We start from the raw sequence: 20,585 nt of genomic DNA, 5'->3' as shown, positions 1-20,585 counted from the left end.
GAATGAAAATAAATGGAATGAACATTCAACCCAAGAAGTCATCCTGTGTGGGGAGAGTGGGTATCACATTAAACTCCAGAAAAGCAGATGGAGGAAATTAATGCATTGAAAATTGAGAAATGATTTGCCAAATAATTTAAACATTATCTGAGAAAACTAAAGTAGACGAAGATAACAAACTAAAATAATGACAGCACAAAAGAAGAATGCGAGCTTCTGCATACACTTGGAGGATGCGGAAGAATTATAAACAACTACTTTGCTCTAATCTGCACTGTGATATTTGAAAACTTAAGTAAATACGAATTACTTTCCAATGAAGAAGTAGAAATACAGAAAGTTTTTTTTAAAAAAAAATCATTTCCCAGCCGGGTACAGTGACTCATGCCTGTCATCCCAGGTCTTTGGGAGGCCGAGGAAGGCAGATCACTTGAAGTCAGGAGCTTGAGCCAGCCTGGCCAACATGGTGAAACCCCATCTCTACTAAAAATACAAAAATTAGCTGGGCGTGCTTGTATATGCCTGTAATCCCAGCTACTTGGGAGGCTGAGGCAGGAGAATTGCTTGAACTTGGGAGGTGGAGGTTGCAGTGAGCCAAGATTGCACCACTGGACTCCAGCCTGGGCAACAGAGTGAGACTCCATCTCTAAATAAATAAATAAATATCTCTCCATCAGAAAGAAAAAAAAACCCTTTGCCCCCTCTAAAACACACACACACACACACACAGCCCATGCCCAGAAAACTTTAGCCAATCAGATTTTCCACAAGAGAAAGAAGAAAATCTACCAAAATGTATGAAGAAAGCACAATATTGAAATATATTACATGCAAACATATAACACACATGAATTTGACTTTTGAATATTGATACAATAATCCTAAAGAAAATAACAAAACTAAAGTGTAACACCAAATAAGATTGGATTGAAGGATGATCGATGATATGTCATTATATTTATTTCACCATATTAGCAGGTCAAAGTAGAAAACCATAGTCATCATGATGCATCCCAAGAAAACACTTGATTGAATTTAATACCCATTCCTGACAAATGTTCTTAAGAAAGGAATACATTTTTTCATTATTTTATAGATGAAAACCCGTTGTAACCCTCACAAAAGTGTTAGAAGAATAGATACTTTTTTTCATGATTTTTTTTTTTTTTTTTAGATGGACTCTTGCTCTGTGGCCAGGCTGGAGTGCAGTGGCACGATCTTGGCTCACTGCAACCTCCACCTCCCGGGTTCAAGCGATTCTCCTGCCTCAGCCTCCCGAGTAGCTGGGATTACAAGTGCGTGCCACCATGCCCAGCTAATTTTTTGTATTTTTAGTAGAGACAGGGTTTCACCATGTTGGCCAGGATGGTCTCGATCTCCTGACCTCTTGATCCAGCTGCCTCGGCCTCCCAAAGTGCTGGGATTACAGGCGTAAGCCACCGCACTCGGCCTTTTTCATGATTTTATATATGAAAACCTTTTGTATCCCCACAAGGGTGTTAGAAGAATTTTTTTCATAATTTTATATATGAAAACCTGTTGTATCCTCACAAAGTGTTAGAAGAATAGATGCATTTTTTCATGATTTATATATGAAAACCTGTTGTATCCCCACAAAATGTTAAAAGAATAAACTTTTTCATAATTTTATATACGAAAGCCTGTTGTATCCATGACTGTATGTATGCCCATATGAATCATGAATTAAGGAAGTTAGCATGGCACAGAATTAACATAAGTAGGTAGTTTAAATATATAGAAAATGAAAGATACAAATCAATATAAAAATATGAAAAGGCTATGAAGAGATACAAAAGAAGTCAACTAAGAAAAGAAATGTATTGGGCCCGGCGCGGTGGCTCACGCCTGTAATCCCAGCATTCTGGTAAGTCGAGATGAGCAGATCACGAGGTCAAGAGATCGAGACCATCCTGGCCAACAAGTTGAAACCCCGTCTCTACTAAAAATACAAACATTAGCTGGGCATGGTGGTCGGTTCTCTTCTCTGCAATACATGACAACTTTTCCACATTGAGAATTGTTTCCCCATTAAGGCTTCCAAAACACGTGTCTATGAAAGCTTGGAGAGGGCTCCACTTGCATTTTGTGCTAACATCATAGAGATTTAAAGTCCTGATATTCAGAATGGGATTGACGTCACAAACTTTACTCCACCGGAAAATGAGGATATCATGAGTACGTCCTCAGTCGCACAGGCAGGCTAACGTGAAGCTGTTTAAATAGTCATCCAGAGAAAGGCGATTTCAAGGGAATGTTTCATTTCGCCACTGATGACGGTGTTAAAAACTGACTGCTGCACGTCACAGCAGCTAGGCTTCCCATGAATGTCTCTATGCAAACGTACGGTGTTACCATACCCATGTCAAAAATCGCCTGATTTGGGGAAAGAGGTTGGATGAAGGAGTCAGTCATAAATGCTGGGTCTTTCCCCTTTCTAAGCTCAGAAACTCCGTCTTCAATTTCAGTTCTGGGTGGGAGTTATCCAAGCAGTCTCCCTGCTGTTGAGGATTCCACACCTTTTCACATCCCATCATTCTCAGGATATTGAAGGGCACAGCCAGCTGGCTTTTTCTGGCACTGGAGTTATTTCTTCTGATTTTGACACTAGTGATAACTTGGAGTATGTAAAATTGGGTGAACACAGTGGCGGGAACCTCTTGGTTATTTATCTTACCCTTTCATTGCTTCCTTGAGCAAATACCTATAGGATGCCACCTGTGGTGCAGGTGTGTGGAGATGACCTTCTAGATTCTCCAGGATGTATTGAGACATCACAAATGCCTCATCCTCTCCACCCTTGAGGGGGCCGACCACGGATGTGCATGTTTAATTGTTTAAGGACACTGTCAGTCCATTCCCCATAGAAGTTTCGCAAATGCCCAGGACTTACATGATGTCTCAGATCTGTTTCCTAAGAGCCCTACAAACTTTCTGATTATTGCCAATCTCTTAGTTGAAAAACGATATAAAATGGGCTATCTTCATAAAATCATCTGCGTTCCATTTCTGGAAAACATGTGAATTGCCCTTTGTTTTTATACGGGTGTTGGGTCCTTTTCTCATTGATCTATAGGGACTGTTTACGCCTTAGTGAAGTAGGTGGCAGATATTCTTTTTCACTTAATCCTTAGTCTGGTGAATCTTCAAGGGCTGAAAGCTGGATAAACCAGCATGCCTGGCCGCTTTGCTGAGTGACCAATGACACGTTATAAAGTTAGAGGGTGGTGTTTCTAGTCCTCCCCAATGAATCATCAAGAATTGTCTTTGAGGTCAGATTCTTCACACTGACTAACTTTAGAATAAAAAAAAGAAAAAAATGCATTAAATCTGTTGTCATTCTATGAATAACACTGACATTTTTGTAAGTATTATAATCATACCATCCACACAAATGGCTCATTGTAATCATACTATCCACAGAAATGGCTCATTAAACAAGAAGCAGAAGAGTAAAAAGTAGTAAAAAAAAAAAAAAGAAAAAGGGTTTTTTTTAGATATGTCAAATTAGGGCTTATTTATAAATAAATCTATACTTCCAAGAAATGTGTCAACAAGACTTATTTTTTTGTGGAGGGTGGATGTCCGTCTTTGTAGATGACTCATTTTAATTTCTCATGGACATAAAAATAAACATGATTTTATTGAAAGTGGGTTACTTGAAACATAGAGTTTAAATTATATGGCTTGTTGGATCATTAAATACCTGGGTAAAACAACTCTTTTGTTTCATTATTTCGGAACTTCTATGTAAAGAAAGTCCTATGATTTTGGGAATGATGATTAAAAAGTTACTTCAGGGCTGGGCCAGGCACAGTGGCTCACACCTGTAATCCCAGCACTTTTGGAGGCCTTGGCAGGCAGATCACTTGAGGTCAGGAGTTTGAGACCAGCCTGGCCAACATGGTGAAACCCAGGCTCTACTAAAAATAGAAAAATTAGCCGGGTGTGGTGGCGCACGCCTGTAGTCCCAGCTACTTGGGAGGCTGAGGCAGGAGAATCACTTGAACCCAGGAGGCGGAGGTTGCAGTGAGCCAAGATCGCCCCACTGCACTCCAGCCTGGGTGACAGAGCAAGACTCCGTCTCAAAAAAAAAAAAAAAAAAAAGTTACTTAATGGCTAATAGAACATAGAATAAAATACTTTATAAATTTTTGAAATAATAGTATTTGGAATAGTATGGTAGTTGTTGGTATCAAAGCCAATCTCTAACTTCTTAAGGAGAGAGGCTTTTCTGTGATTTATTCTGCAAGTGTTTACTGAGCTTCAATACATGCTAGGCAGTGTCAGTAAACAAAAAGACCCTTGACTCATTCATTCTTTTTAACAAGGCAGAAGATCCATTGCAATCTGGGCCATAATGTATTTAACCAACCCACTTAAGCTGTGGTCAAGTCTTCAGTGTTGGGAAAATGCGGTACATCTTGTACATCTTAGGAAGTACAGTATCTGGATGTAGGGAGTACCTGGATTTAGAGGAGTATCTGGATACAGAGGAGTATCTGGAAGCAGGGAACATCTGGACTCAAGGGGATACCTAGCTGCAGGGAGAGTATCTGGAAACAGAGTATCTGGATGGAGGAGAGTATCTGGCTGGGAGTATCTGGGTGTAGAAGAGTACCCATCCCGATGTGGCAGGACATGGGAAAGGAAAAGAGCCCAACAAGGACATTTTGGAAATAAAGAGCTAGCATTTAGGCTGGAAATCTGCCTTAAAGCCCCAGAAGAAGAGAACTTGGAACCCATCCTGTAAATTACCACGGCCTTCTTTAACATCCACCCACGGCAAAATATTTAAGTAAAAAAAAAAGTACTTGGTTTCTAATTTCTTTTTATTAGTCTGATATGAAAAAGAAATATCCCTACAAATGAAAGAAATATTGAAGAAACAAATTGAAGGGCTTACCTTATTTTAATTAAAAAAAAGTCAGGGCTACCAAGGGTTTCAGACGTGCTCAATGGACACGTGATTTGTAAACAGCGAAGATTCTGGGGGACGGGGGGGTGCCTCGGTGGGGTTGACATTTGAGTTACAGGGACTTAATAATGGCCAGCCTTTCACATCCCATGGGAAACCGCCCCCCCGGGCCTTGGAGAATGGGGGTCCAAGTGCCTATCCCCCTTTGGATGTAAAATTCATCATTAGTAAACATCATCCGCCCAGCAACAAGCAAAGCACATCGCAAGATTAAAACAAAGAATCCGCCGTGAACAGAAGGCCTCCATCTCTGCTCTCAGGCAGGTGTCCTTCAGGGAGGAGCCTCAGGCAGCTGTTCTAACCCTGCTGCCAATGCCTGGGCTGTTTCTGCCGACAATCTTCTATTTCTCTAGAAGAGTACGCTGAACTGTGGGAGACAGAGACAAAAGAAAGTCATTCCCAGTTCCCTGAGCACTCACGTGGACACAGTTCCTACAACTTTCAGGAGCCAGTGGTTTTATTTCTGCATAAGATAAATGGGCCCAAAACTCATCACGAAAAAGCAAAACCCTAAATCTCAATCAATTCAATCAATTTCATTGAATGATGCCATTCATTAAAAAAAATGGATGCTGCAGAAAAAGCAGAAGGAAAACAGCAGAAGGCAATTTCCACTAACGACGTCACAGAGACACTAACAAATGCCTAAAACTTACCAGATGGAAGACTAAATCTTCTAAATGAGAGTGTGCAGTTTTTATTGATTGGCAATGATGCTGGGCTGAGATTTTCTGGTCCATTCATTTAAGTTTTGGAAACTTTATTCTGCATGTCAGTCTTAAAACTATTTTGGAGGGAGAAGCGGGGATTTGGAAGAAGGAATTAAGAACAATGGTGGCAGAAAACACCGGAATGCCAAGCCCTTCAAGTAAAGAGGGCTCCATACATATATACCAATGTACTGGCTAATGAAGCCAGACAACTTCATTGCCGTGGGCAGAAGGAATCTTCCTTTTCTCTTTAAGATATAGCTTGTTCTAAACATCTTTCCCTGACTCGAAAGAGCAGTCAACAAGACACTAACTTTCTTTTATTATTATTATTATTTTTGAGACAGAGTTTTGCTCTTGTTGCCCAGGCTGGAGTGCAATGGCGCGATCTTGGCTCACCACAACCTCCGCCTCCCGGGTTCAAGCGATTCTCCTGCCTCAGCCTTCTGAGTAGCTGGAATTACAGGCATGCGCCACGATGCCTGGCTAATTTTTTTTTATTTTTTTATTTTTTTTTATTTTTAGTAGAGACGTGGTTTCTCCATGTTGGTCAGGCTGGTCTCGAACTCCCAACCTCAGGTGATCAGCCCACCTCAGCCTCCCAAAGTGCTGGGACTACAGGTGTTAGCCACCGCGTCTGGCGAGACACTAACTTTCTAGAAGTCTCTATCTTTAAAATGGAATGCCAGGCACGGTGGCTCATGCCTGTAATCCTAGCACTTTGGGAGGCCAAGGTGGGCAGATCACTTGAGGTCAGGAGTTCGAGACCACTCTGGCCAACATGGCGAAAGCCCCGTCTCTAGTAAAAATAGAAAGAAAATTAGTGGGGCATGATGGCGGGTGCCTGTGGTCTCAGCTACTCAGAAGGCTGAGAAAGGAGAATCACTTGACACTGGCAGGCAGGGGTTGCAGTGAGCAGAGGTCGCACCACTGCACTCCAGCCTGGGTGACAGAGAGACACTCCATCTCAAAAAGAAAAAAAATTAAAATACTTTAAATCATTTCATTAAAAATCCCTCTCAATTTGACAGCTGCTATTAAAAATAAGCACTGCATCTCTCAGGCAAATGAGAAGGTTCCAATGTATGCACAAACAAAAGAAAAACATACACGCACATAAACACACACACATTTTTTTCTTGCCATTTTCAAAAGTGGTTCTGATGGCAAAATGCCTGCCTTTTACCCCGAGAAGTTTCTCACGAATTAAAGTCTCTTCTTAACCACATTTTCCACCTGGTTGAGAGGATTTTTAGAAGGTGATAGCAGGCTGGGTGCGGTAGTTCACGCCTAGAATCCCAGCACTCTGGGAAGCTGAGGTGGGAGGGTTGCTTGAGCTCAGGATGGGCAACATAGTGAGACCCTGTCTGGGCAACCTAGTGAGACCTCGTCTCCACAAAATAAAAAAAACAACAACAAATCAGCCGGACATGGTGGTGCACGCCTGTGGTTCCAGCTAATCAGGAGGCTGAGGTGGGAGGATCCCTTGAGCCCAGGAGATCGAGGCTGCAGTAAGTTATGATCGTGCCACTGCACTCCAGCCTGGGCGACAGAGTGAGACCCTATCTCTAACAACAAAAAAAAAGTTGACAGCAAAACTTAACGAGTTATATTTCAGGAGATGGACTTTTAATTCCCAGTGCACACCAGCCAGCTGTGGACTTCCCAACAATGCACCAATCGTGTGCCACTTGGAACTTTTTTTTTTTTTTTTTGAAACGTCTCACTGTGTCGCCCAGGCTGGAGTGCAATGGCACGATCTCGGCTCACTGCAACCTCTACCTCCCCGGTTCAAGCAGTTCTCTTGCCTCAGCCTCCCAAGTAGCTGGGATTACAGGTGCCCACCACCACACTCAGCTAATTTTGTATTTTTAGTAGAGACAGGGTTTCACCATGTTGGCCAGGCTGGTCTCGAACTCCTGGGAAAACTTCCTTAATATTTTGTTAAACAGAGACTTAAGCACATATAGGTCTTCTCTGAAGGCCCAGGCCCTAGGAAGTTTACACATTCATTGTCTTTTGAAAGTATCCCTCCAAAGCAACGAGACATAAAGGAAGACATTCAAAGCCATGCAACCAAATTTGAGAATGTGAGCAGGACAGCAAGATGGGAGAGGATGGAGAAGATAAAATGGGAACACTGGCCACGTGTGCAAGCCACCGTTCCCCGTCCTTCTTACCAGCTGGCTCTGCGTTGGCATTCCGGTGGCTCTCCATGTCCACCTCCCCTTGTTCTGCTGAAAAGAAGAAGAAAACACACAGAGAGGCTCAGTGCACCAGATAACCCACTCCTCAAAATACACACAAAACACCTGGGCTTTCCTGAGGTCGACGCTCCTATTGCTTGGATGAGAGCACTCAGTTCTGAACCCCAAGACCCACTGAGAACATGGAGTCTAACACTCAGATATCTAAGTGAAGACTTTGCCAGTATTTTTTCATGCATGGTGCAGGCAGAGATGAACTTCAACAGGGTAATCCAAGCAGCTTCATTTTCCTCTATTTTAAGGCTTGCTTTCTTCTCCCTAAACACTGAGGAACATACACATGGAAGCTCTTTCTATAAAAAAAAAAAAAAGTACGTGCATCTATGAAAATAAGATTCTTATTTATAACTGCCCCCAAACTCATCAAACAAATGCAGACGGCTGGGCGTGGTGACTCACGCCTGTAATCCCAGCACTTTGGGAGGCTGAGGCAGGTGGATCACTTGAGGTCAGGAGTTCGAGACCAGCCTGGCCAACATGGTGAAACCCCGTCTCTACTAAAAAATACAAAACTTAGCTGGGCGTGGTGGTGTGCACCTATACTCCCAGCTACTCGGGAGGCTGAGGCAGGAGGATCGTTTGAACCCAGGAGGTGGAGGTTGCAGTGAGCTGAGATCACACTACTGCACTCCAGCCTGGGTGATAGGGCAAGACTGTCTCAAAATAAAAATAAAAATAAATAAATAAAAATAAATGCAGAGGCTGGGCATGGTGGCTCACACCTGTAATCCCAGCACTTTGGGAGGCCCAGGTGGGCGGATCACGAGGTCAAGAGATCGAGCCCATCCTGGCCAACATGGTGAAACCCCATCTCTATTAAAAATACAAAAATTAGTTGGGCGTGGTGGCGTGCACCTGTAGTCCCAGCTACTTGGGAGGCTGAGGCAGGAGAATCATTTGAACCCAAGAGGTGGAGGTTGCAGTGAGCTGAGATTGTGGCACTGCACTCCAGCGTGGGTGACAGAGCGAGACTGTCTCAAAATAAAAATTAAAATAAATAAAAATAAATGCAGAGAATCTCAGCAGATTAGCATCTTTTCAGTACCTAGGGAAAGGGGACTTTCTTCCTTTACCTACCTCCACCGATCATCCTTCTCGGGTTGAATTGGCTCTCCTGTCCCCTCTTCTACCTCCCTCAGAATGCAGAGAGGTGAGTGAGGACTCCGAGCACTAAGAGCTGCCCCAGCCATCAAAGGACAAGACAGCCAAGGGGTCTTGTGTACCCGGTTTTCTTCCTCCTCCAGCATTTTTTCCCAGTCTTGTTTCCATTCCCAAATTTATTTATTTATTTATTTATTTATTTATTTATTATTATTTCTTTGAGACAGAGTCTCGCTCTGTCGCCCAGGCTGGTGTGCAGTGGCACGATCTCAGCTCACTGCAACTTCCGCCTCCTGGGTTCAAGCAATTCTCCTGCCTCAGCCTCCTGAGTAGCTGGGATTTCAGGCATGCACCACCACGCCTGGCTAATTTTTTGTATTTTTAGTAGAGATGGGGTTCCACCGTGTTAGCCAGGATGGTGTTGATCTCCTGACCTTGTGATCCGCCCACCTCGGCCTCTCAAAGTACTGGGATTACAGGCCTGAGCCACCACGCCCGGCCCTCTATTCCCAAATTTCCATTAAAAAATGTTTCAAACATGCCACAACGCAAACAGGGTCAAGTCCCCAAATGTTGTCGGTGTCGCTTCTTTTCTGACCCACAGCATAAGCCAACAGAATTGGAAACGCGTAAGAGATGCACAGATCAATAGGTATTTATTTATTTCCAGTGCTGGTGTGAAGGAACACCCACGTTTTCAACACAAAGGGAAGCAGCAGAAGCTCATCGAATCTGTGGCCATGCATTTCCCCCTCACAAAGACCGTGCTATTTGTAAAACGGCCCCATCTGTGGTTCAAATGCCTTCATAAAGGAACACATTTGTATGGTGCAGCAGTGTAACTTTTCTTTTTCTTTTTTTTTTTTTTTTTTTTGAGACAGAGTCTTGCTCTGTCGCCCAGGCTGGAACGCAGTGGCACGATCTCGGCTCACTGCAACCTCCGCCTCCAGGGTTCACGCCATTCTCTTGCCTCAGCCTCCCGAGTAGCTGGGACTACAGGCGCCCGCCACCATGCCCAGCTAATTTTTTGTATTTTTAGTAGAGACGGGGTTTCACCATGTTAGCCAGGATGGTCTCGATCTCCTGACTTCGTGATCTGCCCACCTCGGCCTCCCAAAATGCTGGGATTACAGGTGTGAACCACCGTGCCAAGCCAGCAGCGTAACTTTTAATGACAGCAGCAGAGACAGCCTTGCCAGTTTATGCTACGTGAACTCCACAGTTTCAACTGTTCTCCCTAACCACTAAATGACTCCCACATAAAGAGGCCAAATTCTTTGATTTAAGAAAAAGAGAGGAAAACCCCCCGAAGAGAAGAACATTCGAAATGATCCGAAAATGTTCACCACAAATGTCATTTGTTCTGCCAGTCACAAGTTGTCAACACGGGTGCATTTTGCAGCAAACTGTCCTGGCTAGAAATTGAAAACCTGCATTCATTTCAGAGGACAAATAATTTCTCCCTCTCCCCTCATTGGTTAAAAAGCATAAAAGATATTCTTTTTATTCCTGTAATTTTATAAAACACTACATAAAAGCTGGCGAGTTTTAAAGAGGGAAAAAGTCCATTGAAAAGTATAAAGTCTCACAAGGGCAAAGTCCATCTGGGGCAACAGTTCCGACATCACGGACCTGTCAGGAGGAGAACTGGTCTCATGAGATGCTCCGTACACCCCTACCCACATACCTTTCCTGTCAAAACTTAGACCGAGCATGCCACATCTGACAAGTCAACTTCAAACAATTCGTGGTGCTTTTCTTTCAGGCTAGAAATCATCTGTAGCTATTAGAACCATTCAGCAAAGCAATATGGCTTTAATGGGTCCCTATGCTTTGTGAAGATATATTTATACACACACACACACCATGTACTTGGGGCCAATCCTGAGACCATATACCTGAGGATCACTGTCTAGCAGTGGCTAATCTTTAAGCGGTGTTAGGACAGACACTCTGGGAAACACGCAGGACATTCTGGACTCAGTCCTGTGGTCAATGGGGGGCAGCTTTCATTGCATCAGACTTGAGACACCTTGGGACACATCCTTCAAAGAGCTGGGGGGCTGTAAAGGTGACCTCTGTGAGAAGGTGACCAGACCCATGTGGGTCAAGGTTTTGTGCCCTCACACCATACAGTGCCCCAACACAGGAGGATCAAACCATCCGTGCTCAGCTAGAACTATGGCTCAACCATAAGGGAGGCTGTGCCTCATTTCCACAAGAGGGCAAATAAGAAAAGTAAAAGAAGTAAGAAAAAATTAAAAGGAATATGAAAAAAAAGGAAAATAAGAAGAAAAAAGAAATCAGAAAAGTCAAAGAAATAAGAGGAAAAGAATGAGGAAAAACGGAGAAGAAATAAAAGTAAAAAAAGAAAAATAAGTAAAAGAAATAAGATAAAAAGAAAAAGCAAAAAGGAAAACAAATAAGAAAAAAGAAATAAGAGAAAAAAAAAAAGCAAAAAGAAAAAGGGCCAGGCACAGTGGCTCACACCTGTAATCCCAGCACTTTGGAAAGTTGAGGCAGGCAGATCACCTGAGGTCAGAAGTTCGAGATCAGCCTGGCCAACATGGAGAAACCCCGTCTCTACTAAAAATACAAAAATTAGCTGGGTGTGGTGGTGCGCGCCTGTAGTCCCAGCTACTCGGGAGGCTGAGGCAGGAGAATCGCTTGAACCCAGGAGGTGGAGGCTGCAGTGAGCCAAGATTGCACCACTGCACTCCAGCCTGGGCAACAGAGTGAGACTTCAATTCAAAAAAGAAAAAAAAAGAAAAATGAAAAAAGAAGAAAAGAAAAAGAAATATAACAAATAAGAAAAGTAAAATAAATAGAAGGAAAAGAAATAAGAAAAAAAGAAAAGAAAGAAAAAAATAAGAAAAGTAAAAGAAAGAAAAAAAGTTAAAATCAATTACATTGAAGAACAAGTTGGTGGACTTTGGAAACAGAAGGAAAATCCAGGTACAATTTGTGTTTTTCAGGGATATGAGAGAATCCAAGGAAGACGGCCGCAGAGGCTCCATGCTCAAATGTGTGAATAGGGACCTGACCACCCACCAATTCCCAACACGCCTTACAGTGTGAAGATCAGGAGATGTTTAGGTGATTCTTCAACGTATGAATTTTGTTTTTCTAGGAACCAAGATGTGCACCTGTTTGGAACACTGATCACAGAAAGAGTTAAGAACCGCTTCATAGGAAGTGCAGTGAGAAATGCAAGTCCACGGCCGAAAACGTTGAAGATTTAAAAATCCATGCATGACCTGGAAGGTCAAATCCTTAGGACGTGAGTGAGCTTAACCTAGGACACTGCAGGGAAGAGGGTGGCCACCCTGGGCCCCAGTTTGTTCCCTTGGCAGGGATGGACTTAGGGACAAAACTCATTAAAACATGGAAGTCACTGCCCTGTTTCTGTTAGATTTACGTTTAAAAGAAAATATCTGCATTTCTCTTCATTTTCTGAGGCTCTTATGCAGAAATATGATTTGCTATAATGAGCTTCTGTGCATCAAGAAAGGCAAAAGCATATGGAACTGAAGGCAGAGAATCTGCCATGTGATTGAGAATCCCATCGTGGTGGGAATTTGCCAGCAGGGCGAGGGGAGCGCAGATGGAAGGGTTTGCTTTAAGGCTATGTCTTAGCAGATAAAACGATTACGGTCAGGACGCTCCGCAGGCCTGGGCTGGGTTCTCTGCTCACCCCTAGGTCTTCAGCCATCTGAAATGGAAGGTTGAAAAAGACAAAAAATAATAATAAAAAAAGTAAACTGGTGCTGGGTCTGCTTTTGCTGTGCGCTGGGGCTCCCAGCAGCAGGGAGGTGTTAGAAAGAGCTGCTCTGAGCAAGGAAGTAATGGGATAGAGGCTCAAAGTGTGAGAGTGGGAAGTGGAAACCAAAATTAAGGAGTGGAGGAAGGGAGAGACAGAGGAAGGCAGGGAGGGAGGCAGGGAACAGGGAGAGCAGGAGGGAAGAAGGAAGAAGCGATGGGAGAAAGGGAGGGAGGAAGGGAGGAAGGCAGAAAGAGAGGGAAGGAACGAGGAGGGAAGGAGGTTGGAAAAAAGGAAGCAGGGAGGTATGGAGGAAGGGAGGGAGGAAGAAGTGAAGCAGGGAGGAAGGAAATGAGGGAGGGAGGAAGGGAAGGAGAGAGGGAAGGAGGAAGGGAAGGAAGGAAGGAAAGAAGGGAAGGAGGGAGAGAAGAAAGAAGGAAGGAAGAAAAGAGGCATGTAAGAAAAGGAGAGATGGATGAAGAGAGACAGAAAGAATACAGAGGAAAAAAGGAAGGAAGGAAAGGAGGAACGGATGGAGGGAGGAAAAAGGAAAGAAGGAGGGAGGGACGGAAAGAAAGGAAGGAAGGAAAGAAGAGAGAAAAAAGAAAGAGGTACATAAGAAGAAAAGAGAAGGAAGAAAGGAAGAGATAGAGAAAAGGAAGAGAGAAAAAGGAAAAGCAGGAAAAGAAGGGAGGGAGGGAGGAAGAAAGAGGGAGAGTTCAAGAAAGAATGAAAAGAGAGAGGGAGAACTGAGGGCAAAGGAAGAAAGAGAACAGCAGGGAAGGAAGAGAGAAAAGAAGGAGGGAGGGGCAAAGAAAGGAGGAGGGAAGGAAGAAAGGCAGAGAAGAAGAAAGAGAAAGAAGGAGACAGGGAGAGCCAATCGCCCATCTTGCCAAAGCCTCAAGAAACCCACTGTGAGCCCAGGGCCCTGGTAAACAGAGCAGTAGGACCAGCCACCACAGCCAAAGGACAGCAACCTGAACACCCCTTGCCAGCCACGGAAGCCGGGCTCTGTGGGAAGCGGTCAGGCTCCGTGCGGTTAGCGGTCTGAGCCAGGCCCTCCGCGAAGCCAACACACCCAGATGTGAAGTCACAGACCCCGAGTGCATGAGAGAAGCAGCTTAAACAGGCCCCTTCGTATCACATGGACAAAAACCAGGAGAAGCCCAAGCACCACAAACTCAAATCTGTAGGAAGGGAGGAAGGGAGGCTGGTGCAAAAGTAATTGTGGTTTTTGCCATTAAAAGTAATGGCAACATAGCAAGACTCTGTCTCTACAAAAAAAGGTAAAAAATTAGCTGGGAGCCACCACACTCAGCTAATTTTTTTTTTTTTTTACGTTTTTTGTAGACACGAGGTCTTGCTATGTTGCTATTACTTTTAATGGCATAAACTGCAGTTACTTTTGCACCAACCTATAACAGACAGAGCCATCCGATTCCACAAGGAGTTTCTAATCCGTGAACCCCAAAATATAACACTGCAAAGCTTCTCAGTAAATCTATATCAAGTCACAGGATTTGATAAAGGCATCTCCTTGTTGGAAAGATGCCGAAGACTCACCTATGTCTACTCACTCGCCTGGGACTCATTTTAATACAAATTTAACAAACACCACAGATTTCAATGCAATGACACAGTCCCGGAAAATGAGCCTGTCTGGTAGAATAACAGTATCCCCAAAACTGGGCATGGTTTCTTTTCTTTTCTTTTCCTTTTTGAGACAAAGTCTCACTCTTGTCCCCAGGCTGGAGTGCAGTGGCTCAATCTCGGCTCACTGCAACTCTGCCTCCTGCGTTCAAGCGATTCTCTTGCCTCAGCCTCCCGAGTACCTGGAATTACATGTGTGCACCACCATGCCCGGCTAATTTTTGTATTTTTAGTAGAGCCAGGGTTTCACCATGTTGGCCAGGCTGGTCTCAAACTCCTGACCTCAGGTGATCCACCCGCCTTGGCCTCCCAAAGTGCTGGGATTACAGGCGTAAGCCACCGCGCCTGGCCCATGGTTTCTTGAAGGACCAGGGCATGCTATACTCACATCCTTCTTATGAAATCTCCAAGCTCCCCATGAACCTATGGGGTTGCCAGATCTCAAAATCACCATCGCGGAAATCGAACCCATAAAGCAAAATCCTGCCCCAGAGGCTGAGGGCTCTGACATCTTTCGTCTTCCGGATAACTCGATCCAACATCGCAATTCCATGTCTACTAACAAAACCATGTCACTGAGATAAATATTAAACTCATTTTGTAATTCAGGTATAAAAACCAAGCTGTGAGTGGATGCAGTTGGAAAGGTCCTCTTTTGAGGTAGGGTCTTGGTATTTATAGAAGAGTGCCTTGTTTTTGTTTTCTTTCTCTTTTTTTTTTTTTTTTGAGACAGAGTCTCACTCTGTTGTCCAGGCTGGAGTGCGGTGGCACAATCTTGGCTCACTGTAACCTCTGCCTCCCGGGTTCAAGCAATTCCCTGCCTCAGCCTCCCAAGTAGCTGGGATATTACAGGTGCCCACCATCACGCACAGCTAATTCTTGTATTTTTAGTAGAGACGGGGTTTCACCATCTCTTGCTTCTCTTTGTTATGCTTTATTTTCTTTTTGGCCCTTTGCTTTGTGCATTTACAAAAGGCCAAGAAAATCAATCCCCGGATAACTAGAAAGCAAACCAGGAATTGAAAGTTGGACCTTCTGTTAATTTGGCATCAGAATAAGAGACTTATAGAAAATATTAGAAGAAAATTAGCCTAGCATCTCATTAGTATAAAGTGAATCTTGGACTCCCCTGAGCCAATTCTTCAGAAAGGATGCTTTTTTAAAAAAAATTATTTTGGGGGCCGGGCACGGTGGCTCATGCCTGTAATTCTAGCACTTTGGGAGGCCAAGGCAGGTGGATCACGAGGTCAGGAGATCAAGACCATCCTGGCTAACACAGCAAAACTCCGTCTCTACTAAAAATATGAAAAATTAGCTGGACGTGGTGGCATGCGCCTGTAGTCCCAGCTGCTCGGGAGGCTGAGGCAGGAGAGTCACTTGAACCTGGGAGGCAGAGGCTGCAGTGAGCCGAGATCACGCCATCGCACTCCAGCCTGGGTGACAGAGTAAGACTCCGTCTCAAAAAAAAAAAAAAGGTATTTTTATTTTTATATCTAGAGACAGGGTCTCTGTCTGTCGTCCAGGCTGGAGTGCAGTGGTGCAATCATGGCTTACTGCAGCCTCCAATTCCTGGGCTCAAGCAATCCTCACACCTCAGCCTCCAGAGTAGTTGGGACCACAGGCAGGCGCAAGCACGCCCAGCTAATTTTTTACATTTTTTGTAGAGATGAGGTTTCACTATGTTGCCCTGGCTGATCTTGAACTCCTGGGCTCAAGCAATCCTCTTTCCTTGGACTCCCAAAGCACTGGGATTACAGGTGTGGGCCACCTCGCCAGGACATATTTGCTTTTGTTCTTGCAGAATCTAGGAAAATTGTTTCTACCCAGTGAGAGCTTTCATTGTTCATGCCTGCCCCACCTGCTGCAATAAACAAAGATAATGCTTCCACCCAAGACCAAGACCCAGGGGTGGCGGGGCAGATAAGGTAGAGGAAAAGTTGTTTTTCCTTTTCCCAATTCTATTTCCAAATTTTTGACAAAACCAAGTCTATTAAGCCTCCTGGGTGCTTTCCCAAGTTTGTGTGTCTTCAGATGTGATATGGTGAGCCTCTGTGTCCCCACCCAAATCTCATCTTAAATTGTAATTCCCATAATCCCCACGTGTCCAGGGAGAGACCAGGTGGGGGTCACTGAACCATAGCGAACGTTCCCCCATGCTGTTCTCGTGATAATGGGATGGTGCCTTGCGTCCCCTTCTGCCATGATTGTAAGTTTCCTGAGGCCTCCCCAGCCATGCTGAACTGTGAATCAATTAATCCTCTTTCCTTCATGAATTATCCAGTCTTAGGCAGTTCTTCATAGCAGTGTGAAAACGGACTAATACAGGATGTGAATATGAAATACGCTTACAAGATCCCAAAAGTTCCTACGTCTGCACGCACAAGGTAATAAACATCCTTTGCAACTCATGAATCCAGTTTGGGTTGACCTAAAGATGTTCAGAGAATCATCAATCAGAGACTTTGTAGTTTAATGCAAAAGTGTTCAATAATTGTCTGGGATTCTAAGAAAGAGGCCGGGTGCTTTGACTCACGCCTATAATCCCAACACTTTGGGAGGCCAAGATGGGTGGGGGGAACCACCTGAGGTCACAAGTTCGAGACCAGTGTGACCAACATGGTGAACCCCCATCTCTACTAAAAATACAAAAATTAGCCGGGTGTGGTGATGCACACCTGTAATTCCAGTTACTTCGGAGGCTGAGGCAGGAGAATTGCTTGAACCCGCGAGGCTGAGGTTGCAGTGAGCCAAGATTGCACCACTGCACTCCATTCTGGGCGATAGAGCGAGACTCTGTCTCAAAAAAAAAAAAAAAAAAAGCCAGAGAGTTTGAAATACAACATCTAGAATATTACGCATCCTGTCCTGGCAAACAAGCCTTCCTCACCTCCTGGTTGAATATTATGCTGTGAGTTGAACAGTTTCAGAAAAGAAAAAGAAATGTCATTGAAAAGCAAACAAAAATTCCCTTCCATTGAGTCCCTACTGTTTTAACCCCTCCGCTACTTCTAGAAGAAGCAAGAGGGGAGAAGAATGTTTTGCTGTTTGCTTTTTTCCAACGTGATTCTAATTGTACGTCTCTTATAGGCATCTCCTTGAATGTGGTCATCTGTCCATTTGGGTCCCGCTCAAAACTGCCATTCAATCAACCAAACACCAGCTGGGCATGGTGGCTCATGCCTGCAATCCCAACACTTTGGGAGGTCAAGGCGGGCGGATCATCCAAGGTCAGGAGTTCGAGACCAGCCTGACCAACATGACGAAACTCCATCTCTACTAAAAAAACAAAAATTAGCTGTGCGTGGTGGTGCACATCTGTAATCCCAGCTACTCGGGAGGCTGAGGCAGGAGAACCCGGGAGGTGGAGCTTGCAGTGAGCCAAGATGGAGCCATTGCATTCCAGCCTGGGTGACAGAGTGAGACTCCATCTCAAAAAAAAAAAAAAAAAAAAAAAGAAACAACCAAACACCATTTCCCACTAGTCTGCCCACCAGGTAGGAGGCAATTGTCTTCCACGCACTGCCCAAAACCCCACAGCAAGAACGGGGAAATAAACACGAGCAGCTCATTTAAAGCCTTGAGATCCGAAAGCTGTTTAGGACTCTCCATTTCACGCTCTAAATAATGTTTGTGGATGTCAAATGCTGGAATGATGGGAGATTACGGGGAAACTCCACCCCTACAGTCTAACTTTGTCCACACCAGCATCTATTCAAATGTTCTAGGAATCCCTCTAAAATCTTCAGGAGGCAGTGCTTTGGGTGAATGACATCAGTGACCAAGAATGAATAAGGACTTAAGATCTAAGTAGGGTGAGAAGTTCAGACACCCAGAGGCGTGAGGGACCCCAGGGGCTCCTCCATAAAACAGTAGCTGTTGGCCGGGTGTGGTGCCTCACGCCTATAATCCCAAGACTTTGGGAGGCCGAGGCGGGTGGATCACTTGAGGTGAGGAGTTGGAGACCAGCCTGGCCAACATGGTGAGACCCCATCTCTACTAAAAATACAGAAATTAGCCGGGCGTGGTGGCGGGTGCCTATAATCCCAGCTACTCAGGAGGCTGAGGCAGGAGAATCACTTGAACCTGTGGGGTGGAGATTGCAGTGAGCTGAGATCGCGCCACTGCACTCCAGCCTGGGCAACAGAGCGAAACTCTGTCTCAAGAAATAAAAAATAAGAGTAGCTGTTCCCGGTCGATGGGATTCCTGCAAACCACAATGCTTGGTCATGCAAGAGGGAAGGCAAGAGCTAAATGTAAGTGCCCAGTGATGCATGCACGTTAGCTGTGTTCCAAATAGCAGGGTTTACTTCCCAGCTTCACGGCGGATCCTAAATGATTTAGGGACTTTTGAATACAAGGTCCCAAAGAGCCTGCCGACTGACCTAGGAGGATTGCAATGGTGAGTATGTCTTCCTCCTAATTCCCCTGTAAATTTTAGTCCCGACCCAAGAAACTTCCCAGGTCCTGCGTGCCTGTGGGTTTTTGGTACTAACAGAAAGGGAATCCGCTGTGCTGGTTTTTGTTTTGTTTTGTTTTTTGAGACGGAGTCTCACTCTGTTGCCCAGGCTGGAGTGCAGTCACATGATCTCAGCTCACTGCAAGCTCTGCCTCCCAGGTTCACACCATTCTCCTGCCTCAGCCTTCCGAGTAGCTGGGACTACAGACGCCCGCCACCACGCCCGGCTAATTTTTTGTATTTTTAGTAGAGACGGGGTTTCACCATGTTACCCAGGATGGTCTCGATCTCCTCCTGACCTTGTGATCTGCCCGTCTCGGCCTCCCAAAGTGCTGGGATTACAGGTGTGAGCCACCATGTCCGGCCTTGTGCCGGGTTTTAACTTAACTCTCCTGGGTGGAGAAAGGACCGTGGCGGCCCCCTGGTCACGGCTCTCCTCCTGATGATGACATCGGTTGTAAATAACAGGGCAGGAATGATCAGAGCTAAGTGTCTTCCACCTTTGCTCTCTGCAGGGTAACTTGTAGCGGCTTTCCTGCAGGACTGTCTCTAACCCCAGCAACAATTCCGCGGCATATGTACCAACCATTTCCCACTTGGTAGACGTAAACAACCCAAGCGCTGCAGCAGTGGGGAACTTGTAAACTTTCACACAACAAAACACAAGGCAGAACAGCCCTGAAATCAAAGCCAGAAGGTTCGATTCCAGAGTTTTAGCAGTTTCACGAACCATCAGCCATCGTGCACCTGTTTCAAGCCAGCCCGAGTTTGGTTTCTGCCTTTTAAAGAAAGCACAGTTTTCCAATCAGCAACGCATGAAGGAGAGGCACCGGCGGAGCGAGACTCACCATTTTCTTTGAAGCATAGCTTCTTTTTCTGGTAAGCAATGAAGCTAGAGATGGCTCCAGCCACGGCGACCACGACAGCCCCCACAATCCCGGGGATCACGCCTGGGGCGTCGGCTGCAGGAGGAAGCACACAGCATCGTGATTGAGACACGCACGGTGCAGAGAAGATCCCAGGGGGCAGTGGCTGGCAGAGACAGTCAGTCTGAGAGCGCCAAGATCCTCAGAACATCTCAGACGCCTGAGCTGACCGATTTGCAAAGGAAGCATGCCGAGAATGATACACAGGAAGGCAAAGCAAGGCACAATCTCCCATTGCACGTGCTGGGCAGACCTGGTCGGACCATGGAGGGAGTGGAGCAGGAGAAAAGAGACATGAAGAGAGGCCAGCGAGGTACGGGCAGAAGCTCAGCAGAACCAAGGCAGAGACAAAAAAAGACGAAGACAGATGGAAAGAGAGCTGGGGCTGGGCGTGGTGGCTCACGCCTGTAATCCCAGCACTTTGGGAGGCCGAGGCAGGTGGATCGCCTGAGGTCAGGAGTTTGAGACCAGCCTGGTCAACACGGTAAAACCCGTCTCTATGAAAAATACAAAAATTAGCCGGGAGTAAGGGTGGGTGCCTTTAATCCCAGCTACTCAGGAGGCTGAGTCCAGAGAATCACTTGAACCCGGGAGGCAGAGGTTGCAGTGAGCCGAGATTGTGCCGCTGCACTCCAGCCTGGGCGACAGAGCAATTCACCATCTCAAAACAAAACAAAACAAAAAAGAAAGAGAGAGCTGGACATCAAACCAGGAGGAAA

At 45.1% G+C, this 20,585-nt stretch overlaps 1 protein-coding gene across 9 annotated transcripts in view; it reads right to left on the bottom strand.

Annotated features, from left to right (window-relative positions):
* Positions 1-4,832: 4,832 nt before the first annotated feature.
* Positions 4,833-20,585, bottom strand: part of CD99 (CD99 molecule (Xg blood group)) — a 50,937-nt gene continuing 35,184 nt past the window's right edge. For 2 of the 9 annotated variants that reach the window (XM_019019352.3, XM_055376343.2), the window contains 3 exons: positions 19,789-19,902; positions 7,887-7,943; positions 4,833-5,363 (listed from right to left, as the gene is read on the bottom strand). In XM_019019352.3, coding sequence (XP_018874897.2) covers positions 5,338-5,363; positions 7,887-7,943; positions 19,789-19,902 — 197 coding nt within the window. In that variant the 3' untranslated portion in view covers positions 4,833-5,337. Of the gene's footprint in view, positions 5,364-7,886; positions 7,944-9,713; positions 10,062-10,548; positions 12,787-19,788; positions 19,903-20,585 lie in introns of those variants that run through there. The other 7 variants (XM_019019354.3, XM_055376344.2, XR_010132494.1 and 4 more) reach the window with 6 other exon arrangements.

Source organism: Gorilla gorilla, chromosome X, assembly GCF_029281585.2.
Source record: "Gorilla gorilla gorilla isolate KB3781 chromosome X, NHGRI_mGorGor1-v2.1_pri, whole genome shotgun sequence".
In the NCBI taxonomy this organism is placed as follows: domain Eukaryota; kingdom Metazoa; phylum Chordata; class Mammalia; order Primates; family Hominidae; genus Gorilla; species Gorilla gorilla.
This window is presented reverse-complemented; position numbering and strand designations above follow the sequence as displayed.